Source organism: Leucopleurus acutus, assembly GCF_964270905.1.
Source record: "Leucopleurus acutus genome assembly, chromosome: 1".
NCBI lineage: Eukaryota > Metazoa > Chordata > Mammalia > Artiodactyla > Delphinidae > Leucopleurus > Leucopleurus acutus.
The window spans coordinates 179617246-179629486 of record NC_139142.1 but is presented as its reverse complement, the minus strand read 5'-3'; the positions used below and the strand labels follow the sequence as shown (position 1 = coordinate 179629486).

General features: G+C 43.3%; 1 protein-coding gene across 5 annotated transcripts in view; it reads left to right on the top strand.

The window, feature by feature from the left end:
- SFMBT2 (Scm like with four mbt domains 2) overlaps positions 1–12241 on the top strand; it is a 210735-nt gene that overhangs the window by 161400 nt on the left and 37094 nt on the right. For all 5 annotated transcript variants that reach the window (XM_082848830.1, XM_082848827.1, XM_082848829.1 and 2 more), the window contains 4 exons: positions 1927–2040; positions 4898–4940; positions 6769–6839; positions 9446–9585. In XM_082848830.1, the coding sequence (XP_082704956.1) occupies positions 1927–2040; positions 4898–4940; positions 6769–6839; positions 9446–9585 (368 nt within the window). The remainder of the gene's footprint in view (positions 1–1926; positions 2041–4897; positions 4941–6768; positions 6840–9445; positions 9586–12241) is intronic.

The window sequence follows — 12241 nt, the reverse complement described above, 5'->3', positions numbered from 1 at the left end:
CGGAAAGCACGATCAAAGAATATTAAAAGTATGGTAAAGGCGGCCTTAGAAATATATGAATGTATATATTGTTATAGAAGTGTATATGTTAAAGCATTAGTATGAACTAGCAGAACACTGGAAGATAGAAATAGTTCAGGAAGGAATAAGCTATAAAGTTCACTTTATGCTCCCTTTTGAAGTACTACTTTGACCTTGAAAATCTTTTTTGTACCTAAACAGAAATCTGGAAATACAAATGTATCTAGTAGATGAATTCAACCTGTTAGCAAAATTGCTGAGTAGCTAAGAAATATGCTCTATCTTTGTGTTTTTGTGAGTCTGAAGCTGAGGCTGTGCCTTGTGAATTGGGAAACAGCCTAGTGACCCTCTTCATTGGCCCCTCTGCAGAATCCAGCACCCTTCTCGACAAGAAAAGTCACTTCCACATTTGAAGCTACTTGGAGGGTTTCTTTACCTTTTGTCTGTTTTGGATGTCTTCTTGTTTATTTGATGATTTCTTTGGCAAATAGGTTAAATATTGTCTGAGTCATATAATACAAGACAGAAATGCTTTCTTTCAGTCAACCGTGTTGGAAAAAAATCTCTATAAACCTCCTTGTATTCTTGTAGCTTATGTATCCTTCAAATTATAGGAGAATTCAGTGAAAAGGAAGTTAGGATTGATAATCCCAGTAATGACTTTCCTCTGAGGACAAATCAGAAGTGCAGCGTGACTCATGTTGATGATAATACGTATGTGGAAGTGTCCACTGTCAGAGTGTTCAGGGCACTTTGTCTACACCAAAATAACGTTTTAGCGCTAAACTGGGTACCTGCCTTTATCAAATAACGTACTCTAGGAGCCAGCGTAGCTAAAATGGTTAGGACCTTTCGTGTTTGCTGGTATTGAGCTTCAGGAAGTTACGTTTTGAGGGGGATGCTATTCCAAATTCATCACGTGACGTGTGATGGAGTTTCTCCAGTGTTATTTTCGTCTTGATTGGCAGTGAAGAAACCAAAGCACAGCAGGATTAAGTGGTCAGAGCCAGGGAGTCATTCTATTAATAGAGCTCTTTATCTTTTGATTCTTAGTTCAAGAGTGTCTTCCCTCCAAGTGTGTTTTTAAAGAACTATTGATTCGGTGTAGAACTAGTCCTTCTTTTCACTAGTTTGCTGGGTTCTAAATTTACTCTCTCAGTAAGCAGAGTTCCTTGGAACCTTCGCTCATATTCCATCCAGATCTCTTCTCTCTTTCAGAGTCTCTCAGCTGCGATGCTGATTTATCACAGGCACCATTATGATTATGAAACAGGAGGTGATACGTAGGCAGATCCCCACTAAAGAGACATTCCTGTATAAGTGATTTTTGTGTGAAATGGCGAAAGTACGCAGACTGCAAACTGAGTTCAGGATGAGTGACTTCCATCACAGGATAAACGAACACGGTCCCTAGGACATTGTGCTTTGATGATCACTACTTGTAACTAGTGTTACTGAGCCCTACTAGTTCCTTACAACTGGAGCCTTTAACTTGCATTGGTTGAAGGTTGACCTCTACTTGGTGTTGGGTGAAGAAGTCTTGTTGCTTCTACCCCACAAGCTGGACCACTTTCCTTAATTTCAAAGCTGTTCTTAGGAAAGAAGGACGCTTGTTCCTTCTAGCCTTTCTGGCTTAGATGCCAATTGTCCCCAGGTTCCTTCCTCTTCCTCCCATTTTCAGGGGGAAGTAGCTGTCCTTTCCAGACCCCCACTTCATGTGAATGCCTTGTACTCCTGCCACTTTAAATTTCAGGCATTTGTATCTGTTGTAAGATACTGTCGGCTTTGTGCTTAACATTCAGAGGAATGTCTTCCTCCATCTCAGGGGTGCCCTGTACTTTCCCTCCTTCTTCTGTGTCTTTTTTGGTAAAACCTGTTTGCACCTGCTGTCTTGACTCCTTGCAGGCCTGCAGAGTCCGGCTCCAGAGTTCATTGTTGACGTTGAATCCATGGACATCTTCCCCGTGGGCTGGTGTGAAGCCAACTCCTACCCTCTGACCACACCGCACAAGACAGTCTGTAAGTATCGCCCTGCTCGGAGCCCAGCTGGGTAACATCTGGGACTTGCGTGAATAAACAGGCAGTTTGGTAAAGATAGTTAGTGGAGCCAGATTGTAAAAATCAAAAAAGGTTGTTGATTTCACGCAGAGCACCAGTACTTTTGTCCCATTTATCCTTTAAATGTCCGCGTGAGATGAATATTCGGAAACATTTCCCTGGTTGACAAACTAAGTCACATGATGAGGCAGAGAGAGGATCTGGAATCTTCACTCCCCGTTTTGTGTCCAATTCATGATCTTGATTAGAAAAAATTTCAGCTAAATACCATACATTTGTATGATCATATCTGAGAAAGAACTACTTTTCCTCATGAGGTTTACCCCAAAATAATCATAATTGGTCCCAGTAATTTACTGACATAGATATAAACACTTAACTACTCTGAGCACTAACTAAACCAGTGAGATTTCAACGGGACTTTGAAAAGTGCATCATATCTTCTGATCACAAAAATGCCAAATTAAAACAATATTAGTAATTAAACAGCACAGCATCACATACACACACACACACACACACACACACATACCACTTAAATACCTACAAGTGTGTGTTTTAACATATATTATTGTAGGTCATTTTCCTGAAAATGGTAACCATTTAAAAGTCTTCAAGCCTAAACCATCTCGGCATTTATTACTCCCCCCTAATGGATAACAGAAGTATTATTTTAAAATGTGAGTCCTTAAAGTTAAGGGGCTTTAATTTTTGTGAAATATATTATATTTCTAATGTTTTCTTTATTAATTTATATGCTAGCTGACTTCTTTGTAGCATCCTACCATAAGGTCCGCTTACGTAGGTGCTCAGAACTTTGCCATAAAGGGAGTTCCATCCCATAGTCGGCTTCCTGTTCCCTGATGTCAACAGATTCTGAAGGACACTTAAGAGACCTACTACATATTCATTACGAGTTAGATGGGGCACTATCCGTGTGAATCAAAGTAGGGGGCCCAGGTTATAGACAGAGGCGGATTTTAAGGGATTCTTCTGTACCCCATACTGCACACTGAATCTGATCCAATAACAGTGATATCACTGCCCCTCACTTTAAAATATTTCTAAAAATTTGAGCTTAGAATAATTATTTCAGTCTCAAGGGCATTCTTTTTCTTTTATTCTCGCTTAAAATGATGCGGTTCCTTGGCCCTCAGCCTCCACAGCCACTGGGCAGGTTCTCCCCGGGTTCTCCGGGTTTGGGCCGGATCCCCTGTGCCTGGTTGTGCCTCAGACAGAAATCTATGCCCTGATCCTCGTCCTCCTTCCTTCACATGGATTTGGGAGGCGACGAGCATTCTGAGTTTTGAGTTTTTCTGGATGAAATCCCACAGGGTTAAGATGAACATAATGATGTTTCCTTTCTGTTTCGCGCTTCGCTTCCCGGTCTGTCGTGTGTGGCTTCTCATCAAAACATCACGCACTTCAGGCATCTCAACCTAATTAGCAAAGACTGAGTTAGGCAAGTGAGTCTACACTCATTTTTCACTTTAGAGATCACGGAGTTCATACTTTTTCGTAGTAATTACAGGCAGACCTCTTGTCACAGATACTGCGTTTTTTACAAATTGAAGGTTTGGGGCAACCCTGCATCGAGCAAGGCTATGACGCCCCTTTTCCGACAGCATTTGTTCACCTCGTGTCTCTGTGTCGCATTTTGGTAATTCTTGCAATATTTCTCACTTTTTCTGTGTTATTGTATTTGTTGTGGTGATCTGTGATCAGTGACCTTTGATGTTACTACTACGACTCACTGAACCTCAGATGATACTTAGCATTTTTTAGCAATAAAGTATTTTTTAATTAAGGTACGTACGTTGTTTTTTTAGACATAATGCTATTACACGCTTAGTAGACTACAGTATGGTGTAAATATAACTTTTATATTCACTGGGAAACGAAAACGTTCCTGTGACTCTTTTTTTGCGATATTGACTCTATGGGGTGGTCCGGAACCGAACCCACCATATCTCTGAGGTCTGCCCGTACTGGCATTGGATACTAAATAAAATCAAGAATAGATGAAATTTGAGTCACTATTTCTCTTATTTATTTTCGTTTCCGTCTTATTTCTCACACATACATTTTGCTTTGAAGAGGCAAAGTCTAAATGAATCTGCCAAACTCGGACAGCTTTAGAAGTTCTGTCAGAATTCATTTTTGCTCATGTTGGAAGACACAGGCTTATCTACGCCCAAATTTATATATGCCAGAAACTCTGGTCTGTCTTTGTGAAGGTGACTCTAACCAGTTATAAATATAAACTGGAAATGTTCTTAACCCCAAGTTGATTATTGGCTGGTTTATGTCACTATTTGACAGACATATATGTTTGCTAGGCACCAATCCTCCTTTTAATGATAAAACGTTGTCGTTTCTAAACACGCCTCTAATCCTAATTTGGGAGCACGCTGCTATGGTAAAATGTTTTGACTTATCACATTTTCTGCGGGGAAAAAAGTCATCTGGGTCATCACGCTTATACCAATCCATCTTACCCGCCGTGTTCCTGGGAGGTCTGATGTGTGTGCTCTCTTTCTTTTTATTAGAAGCACATTTTAGAATAAAGTAGCCAGTGTAGTGATAAAGTTAAATGTACTAAATCCGATTTAGAGTTCATTTCTGAAAAGTCAAAGTCTATTTTATGCTAGAAGAAATTAAGATGAAATTGTGGCCTGAATGAAATAACTTTTCAGTTTTTAAATTGTTACTTTAAAACAGACAGTTCTATAACTACTGAGCCATTTTAAAAAAATGCTTCTTCCTAGCTAGCTATCACAGCTGCTTTTCTTTTTTTCCCTTTTTGCCTGTTTTACAGCACAAAAGAAGAGAAAGATTGCAGTTGTGCAACCAGAAAAACAGTAAGTTTGTTTTTTCACAAAAACTCCGTGGTAAACTCTGAAGTGTCTTTCAAGAGGATGGGAAACAGGGCTGTTTTCATTAGAGAGCTAGTCAACACCTAGCACAGTAGTAGAGGGGACAGTAACACGTAGCTCCTGTTATTTATTGTGCATCTATTATGTGCAGGACACAGGTCTTGCTTCTAAAGCAGTTTCTTCTCCAGATCGTAACTTCTCAGTTTCCTCCCAGCTCAGCCGACCTGAAGGATGCCCAGTGTCCAGCATTGCTGGTAAAGGCACTCTGTGCCCATGGTTCTTAATGCCCCCAGGGGCCCTACAGAGCTGCCCGTCCAGGCCTCGGCTCTGCCCGCGTCCAGGCCTCGGCTCTGCCCGCTCCCAGCCCAGTGACCTGGAGCAGGTTGCTTTATTTCTCCCCATCTCAATACCCTCCTCTATAAAATACCCATTTCTCAGGTGTTTTCGGAAGATTAAATTAGATTCTACGTGAAAATGTGTGGGCCCTCCGTTGCTGAATAAATGTAGGTTACGCCACGTTTCTATTGTAATTTTATGAGGAAGGAGGGTGTTTGACAGCCTGTGGACAGGCCGGCTGTATATTTTTTGGAAAATCGTCACTGTTGGTAACATTCTTATATGTTGGAAAAAGTCTGGAATATACTACGATGCACATCCCTTACCAAGTCATTATGTTTTCTTAGTAGACTGTTGGAAAGGGAATTGAAAACAGCGGGCTTTTTTTCATGTACCTGAAATGCAACATAAATAAAATGAAATTGAATAATAACTGCATGGTTATTTGATGCAAATAACAGTTTTCTGGGTATTCTTTTTACATTTCTAACAGTGTTTCAGGTTAATCATCTCACTCCAGTTTTATCTGGGTAACATTGAAATAGAGAGGAAAAACTAAACTAACAGTCACGTCATGGAGGCCAAATTTGAATTCATGACTCCTCAATGAATTCCGTGGATCAGTGGTTTTCACGCTTTACTCGCATCTGTCACTAGACAGCTCGTTAAAACACAAGTTGCTGGGCCCCGTCTGCAGAATTTCTGACTCAGGATGTCTGTGGTGGGGCCTGAGCATCTCCAGGTGTAACAGGTTCCCAGGTGATGCTGATCTGACAGCTGGGGGACCCCACTTTGGGAACCAGCACCATAGATGACCCCACTAAGATCTCTCGTTACCGTTTACTTGGAGTTTATATAGTTTTCCAGCTATGCGGTTTCTACGCAGCCAACCTGTACATCCCCGGGAAAGCCAAGTTGCCTCTTTTCCCCTAAGGTGACAGTTTTTATATTTGTTCAGCAACTTTTTACTGAACAACAGCACAGACTTCTGTCATAGACTCATAAACCTACTTCACATTTTAAGAATCATCACTTCTTAGATTTTCTTTGGAGATTTTGTCTTCAGTGCGGCCGTGGCCCACACAAGCATGAACGCCAGAAATCAAAAGTCAGCAGAAAGTCATTGATGAGAAGTCTGACTTTAATTAAAGTCGATGCAAGCCGACTTTCTGCGTGTCCTAAATATAATTAAGGACATTATTACAATTCTGTAACAAGCGACAAGCCCAGCAGTGACCTAGAGGAATCTCAGTATCAGTGATGACCCCTCCAGGGGCTGGAGACCCATAGGCTTCTTGGAATTATTGTAAGACTTGCCCGCAAAGATCTTACCTGTTGTTATACATGCACACATTGTATCTGACCACATTCTTAGCTTAGATTTCTCTAATAGTTGCTTTAAGTTATGAAAAGACTTTGCAAGGTACCAGTTTCTTCTAAAGCGTGAAACCCATGGGAGTTTTTTCTTTATCCACAGATCATCGTCCACAGTGCCTGTTGAGAAAATACCTCACGACCTTTGTTTATTCCCTCACCTGGACACCACAGGTAAACGAGCTACTTAGGACGCCCTGACGCTTCCCAATGTGTCGCTGTGACTGGAGACATGGATATATTTTTAGGTCAACATGAGAATACTCAACTTCGAGCCAACTGGCTTTTTTTCTTGCTGCTTATTTACAGATACCTACTCTTTTAAAAAAAATTCTAAGCTAAATTCCTGGTGCCTCTTCTTTTCTGCTTCTTGGTCAGTAGCTCTAGACACTTCCCTTGGTCTGAGGAAAAGGGTCTGTGTGTTACTTGGAAATTATGAGCCCAGTTAGGACTGTGTATCATGAATAATCATGTGGAAAAAGAAGGAGTTGAAAATATCATTATCAGGCATTTCTTTTTGGACATTTTATGCCAGTTGCACTTGCATGTTTACACTAGTGGTTAATCCTTAAGTCCCTGTGAGCTTTTCAATTGTTCCCTAAAACCCTCTGTTTGAATAGCTGGTTGGGAACAGTATATGTGTTTTAATGTATAACGTCCTGCGTCTTACAATAACCTTTAAAAACACAGACGTGAATTACCCTTTGACCACAAATCTGATTATAGACATCTTTGTACATTAAGTAACATATTTGATTAAGAATTCTATTTTCCAGCCAAAACGAAGCCTGTTCTGAATTCCAGCATTAAAACCTATATACCGTGGAAGAATCCTATTAGGCAAAGGTTTCTTTGTAGTAAAGAGAGCAGTTTTGTGAGTAGACTTACTAAGGTTGTTTTTTTCCTAAAGGTCTGGGCAGAGTAATCCTATCCAAATTTCCATGTAAATGCAGCTATGGACATTTTTTTTTCCTGTTGTATAAAATTCAAACTTCAGAATGGTTTTAAAAGAACCATGTCATCTTTCAGAGTTGGTAATTTTTATGTTACTCCTTTTTTTTTTTTTTTTTTTCTGGTATGTGGGCCTCTCACTGTTGTGGCCCCTCCCGTTGCGGAGCACAGGCTCCGGACGCGCAGGCTCAGCGGCCATGGCTCACGGGCCCAGCCGCTCCGCGGCATGTGGGATCTTCCCGGCCCGGGGCACGAACCCGCGTCCCCTGCATCGGCAGGCGGACTCTCAACCACTGCGCCACCAGGGAAGCCCCTACTCCTTCTGTTTTATACCCAGAAAAGTAACATGTCTCCCTCCTTACCCGTTGGTTGTCAGTTGAAGTCCTGTGAGAACAAAGCTTCCTAGACTGTCAAATCACCATCCCAAATGAATAACAAGTTTTTATACAGAAAAAGTTTTCATACTGTTAGTGCAGCTTGACTTGGAACAGTGGCAGGAGAAGATGAGTCTCAGCTGGCTGTGTGACCGCAGTCCGTGTGTGTAGACATCAGGACGCATCCCCGTGATGACGGCGATACCTCACCATTTAGTTGTTCTGCGTTTTCCCCATGGCAGCTTGAGACACAGTTAGATCAGCACCTTGCCCTTTTGCTTTATAAGTAGGAAGGCTAATGAGGAAGATGCAGAGTTAAGCCCCTGGGAGGCGCATTTCACATCCATGGACTGGCAAAATGAGGAAGCTTGACCATACCTAGGGTTGGCCTGGGTGTGGGGCAAAGATTAACGGATACACACTATTATATACAAATAGATAACCAACAAGCCCCTACTGTATAGCACAGGGAACTCTACTCAGTATTTGGTAATAACATATAAGGGAAAAGAATCTGAGAAAGAATATAGATATATACATATATATGTATGACTGAATCACTGTGTTGTATACCTGAAACTAACACAACATTGTAAATCAGCTCTACTTCAGTTGAAAAAACAAACAGGAACTGGGCAGTGCTTATTCGAGTGTAATTTGGGTCCCTGTGGTGAATAGCTTGGCCGCTTCTAGTAAAAGAGGGTACACAGACCCGGTGGCTGAGCGGCTCCACCCCTTGTTGTAGACCTGGAAGAATCTCTTGTCCGTAAGCAGGAGTGGATTTTCACAGTTGTGTTCATTAAGGCACCATAGGTAATATTTAAAAAGTAGAAACAACTAAATGTCCATCAGTAAGAGAATAGAAAATTCAATTGTGTTATATTCACACAGTGGAATACTACACAAAGTGAAAAGTGAATGAATTTTCTGGGTATGCATTCACCCGTTTGGGTGGATCTCAGAAACCTCATGTTGAACTGACAAAATGTTGTAGAAAACCTGTATGGAATATTTAAAAAATAACCTAAGTATCCTGAATTGCTTGTGGATACACATATATGTTGTGTGGTAAAGTTTCTAGACTCTCGTGGGAATGGTAAATGCCAGCTTCAGGGTAGTGGGTTCTTTCTGGGGGCTTGGGTGCGGGATTTCCTGAGGTAGGTTAGGGGAACTTAGCTGTGTAATTGGTGTTTTTCTCTTTAAGCTACGTTGGAGGATACCTTAGTTGTCATTGTCTTATTTTCTGTGTTTTGTGTGTGTGTTTTGAATCCTGCATAATAAACAGAAGGTTCATTTATATGGTAGAAAAAATAATCAGGATTCCTAAGATATTACTGTGGATGTAAAACGTTCTGATATGAAGACACAGTGCACCTCTGGGTAGTTTTGCCAACGCAGTGAGTTAAGCAGGTTTCTCCCGTCCGAAAGCATCAGCTGTGTTTCTCTTCCCTGCAGGTACCGTCAACGGGAAGTACTGCTGTCCTCAGCTTTTCATCAACCACAGGTGTTTCTCGGGCCCCTACCTCAACAAGGGGAGGATCGCAGAGCTGCCTCAGTCGGTGGGACCAGGCAAATGTGTGCTGGTCCTTAAAGAGGTAAAGCACAGCCACAGGGGACTGGTTTTCACGGGGTGGTGGCCACGTGGGCACAATCCCTGAAGAAGGGGGTCATAGGAATTTGAGTCCATTCAGGCAACATGTACCATGACATGCACCTGTTCCCTCTCAATCCTGCGAGCTGGAGGCTGGTGGTACAAAGATAGAAATGGCGTTCCTGCCCCGGAAACACTCCCTGTCTAGTGGGAGGGATGTGCCTTCCCTGCTCTACATTTGAGTAAAGTCTTTTGTGAATCATCGCTTTTTTGTTTAAAAAGATGGCCTATTTTGAGTCTTTGTGTAGGTACATTCCTGCTTTTTGTGACAAAAAAGCACCCCCGAAACATCAAACTGTACCATGATGAGCGGGTTTTAATTCCTTGGGCACAACGATCCAGTTATCCATTTATCCGTCCATTTAACCATTGAACAAATGTGTGTTCGGCAACTTCTGGGAGCCAGGCACGGCATCAAGTACCAGGTCAAGAAATAAACACCCTCTGCCCTCTGCCCATTTGGGTTTCACGGTCCTCTTGGGGAGATGACGTAATTCTAAGTGAGACGTACAGTCGGGTGAAGGCTCGGTGGAGACCAGAGCGTGTGGTCTGGGCGCAGGGGGGGATGTGACGGATCTCTGGATGTGACACTTGATCTGAAGGAGGCAAAGTGATGGCGCCTTGAGTGCACAGCACAGATAGGGCTGCACCGGTGGAGTTCAGGGTGGTCACGTGTGGCTGGAGGATAGCATTGGTCCTTACGTATAGGTGTAAAATTCACTGGTATAAAAGAGTATGTTATGTTTTGAAAAGAGAAAATGAGAAATCTGGCTGGCCTTCTGCCTCAGCAGGAGGCAGGATGGAGGAGAGGGTCTGCCTGGGAACGGCTTCCCTGGCATCCTGAGGGATATGGGGCTGAAGCTGTGGGTGACTGCAGCCTCCAGGTGACACCGTGCCCGTGCAGTTCCCGCCTTGCGAGAGCCCCTGTGAGATTTCACATTTCATTTCGCCCAAAGAGGATGAGATCATTGCAGCAAAGCCAGAATGCGTTTACCTTTTCAGGCCATCAACAGTATTCGCAGTTAAAGACTTTCTCATATTTCAGAAAAAAATCTGTTTTAGAGAAAAAATTGGGGTTACAGTTGAGGAGCAACCCTGTAAGAAAGGGACCAGGCTACTGCTGTTGTTATTTGCTCAGGCGAATTTGACGTAGAAGATGCATAGCAGGTGCTTCCTGCCCGTCCTGAGCTCTCAGTCGTGGGAGGGACGGACAAGCCAGTAGCATCTTCAGGGCAGTCAGTATCTCAGGGTGGGCTCAGGGGTTTGGAGATCTCGGGGACTTCCTGCACGGCCTGTGGGCTGGGGGAAGGGGGCAGCCTGCTCCAGGGGACGGAAAAGCATCCGGGAAGCCTGGAGCATTGGTGGGATCATGGGAAGGAAAACAGAAAGGAACGCTTGCAGCGCCTTGAATACGAGGACCGTAGGGACAGGCGTGGAAAGTGCAGAGATTCGAATCCAGAGTCTCCTGCGGGCCAGGACCCCGTCCTGGGCGCTTTGCCTGTGTCCTTATTTAGACTTGCTTTTCTTGAGATCTATCACCTTCATGCTTTACGTTCTGAACTCAAACAGTGCAAGGCGGGCGCCCAGCCTGAGTGGTGAGTGGATCCCATTGATGAGAAGTTAAAGGGAGATGGTGGCTGAAGAGGGGGTGGGGCAGCCCCTCTCGAAGGCCATCGGGGATGCTGGGGAGTGAGCTCCAGCCAGCAGCCAAGACATGGTGCACGGCCCCAGCTTGGCCCATAATAGTTATTCTTTCCATCTGACTGTTTACAGGGTAGGCAGGCGACGAGGAGCCCTCCCCTGCAGGGTGAGCCCAGAGACGTCGTCCTTTGTAAAGAACACGAAAACCCCACATAAATAAGGGTCACTTCTTTTTTCTTTTTTTTAACATCTTTATTGGAGTATAATTGCTTTACAATGGTGTGTTAGTTTCTGCTTTATAACAAAGTGAATCAGTTATATGTATACATATGTCCCCATATCTCTTCCCTCTTGCGTCTCCCTCCCTCCCACTCTCCCTATCCCATGTAGGGTCACTTCTTTTTTATTTTTTTTGCGGTACGCGGGCCTCTCACCATTGTGGCCTCTCCCGTTGCGGAGCACAGGCTCCGGACGCGCAGGCTCAGCGGCCATTGCTCGCGGGCCCAGCGGCTCCGCGGCATGTGGGATCTTCCTGGACTGGGGCACGAACCCGTGTCTCCTGCATCGGCAGGTGGACTCTCAACCACTGCGCCACCAGGGAAGCCCGGGTCACTTCTTTTAAACTCACCTTCCAGCCCCAGATATAAGACTGAATTACCAAGGTAGAACTCTTTATCTGTTGACACCTCTTTTGTTGCTGTAGGATGAAAGGGCAAGGTATCAGCAATTCCATTTACATATCCCTAACACGCACACTGAGAAAGAGAATTTGCTCACTTAGTGCAATGAACTCTGGATCACTCGTATTCTTTCTGGGAACCGATAAGTACAGAAATCAAAATATCCAACAATCCAAAATGATTAACGGTTAATCCAAAGTTTGCTTCAAGGATGGCAAATATAATTAATTTCTAAATGACTCAGGACCCCCCATTATTAACATCTGTCCTTTGTATCAT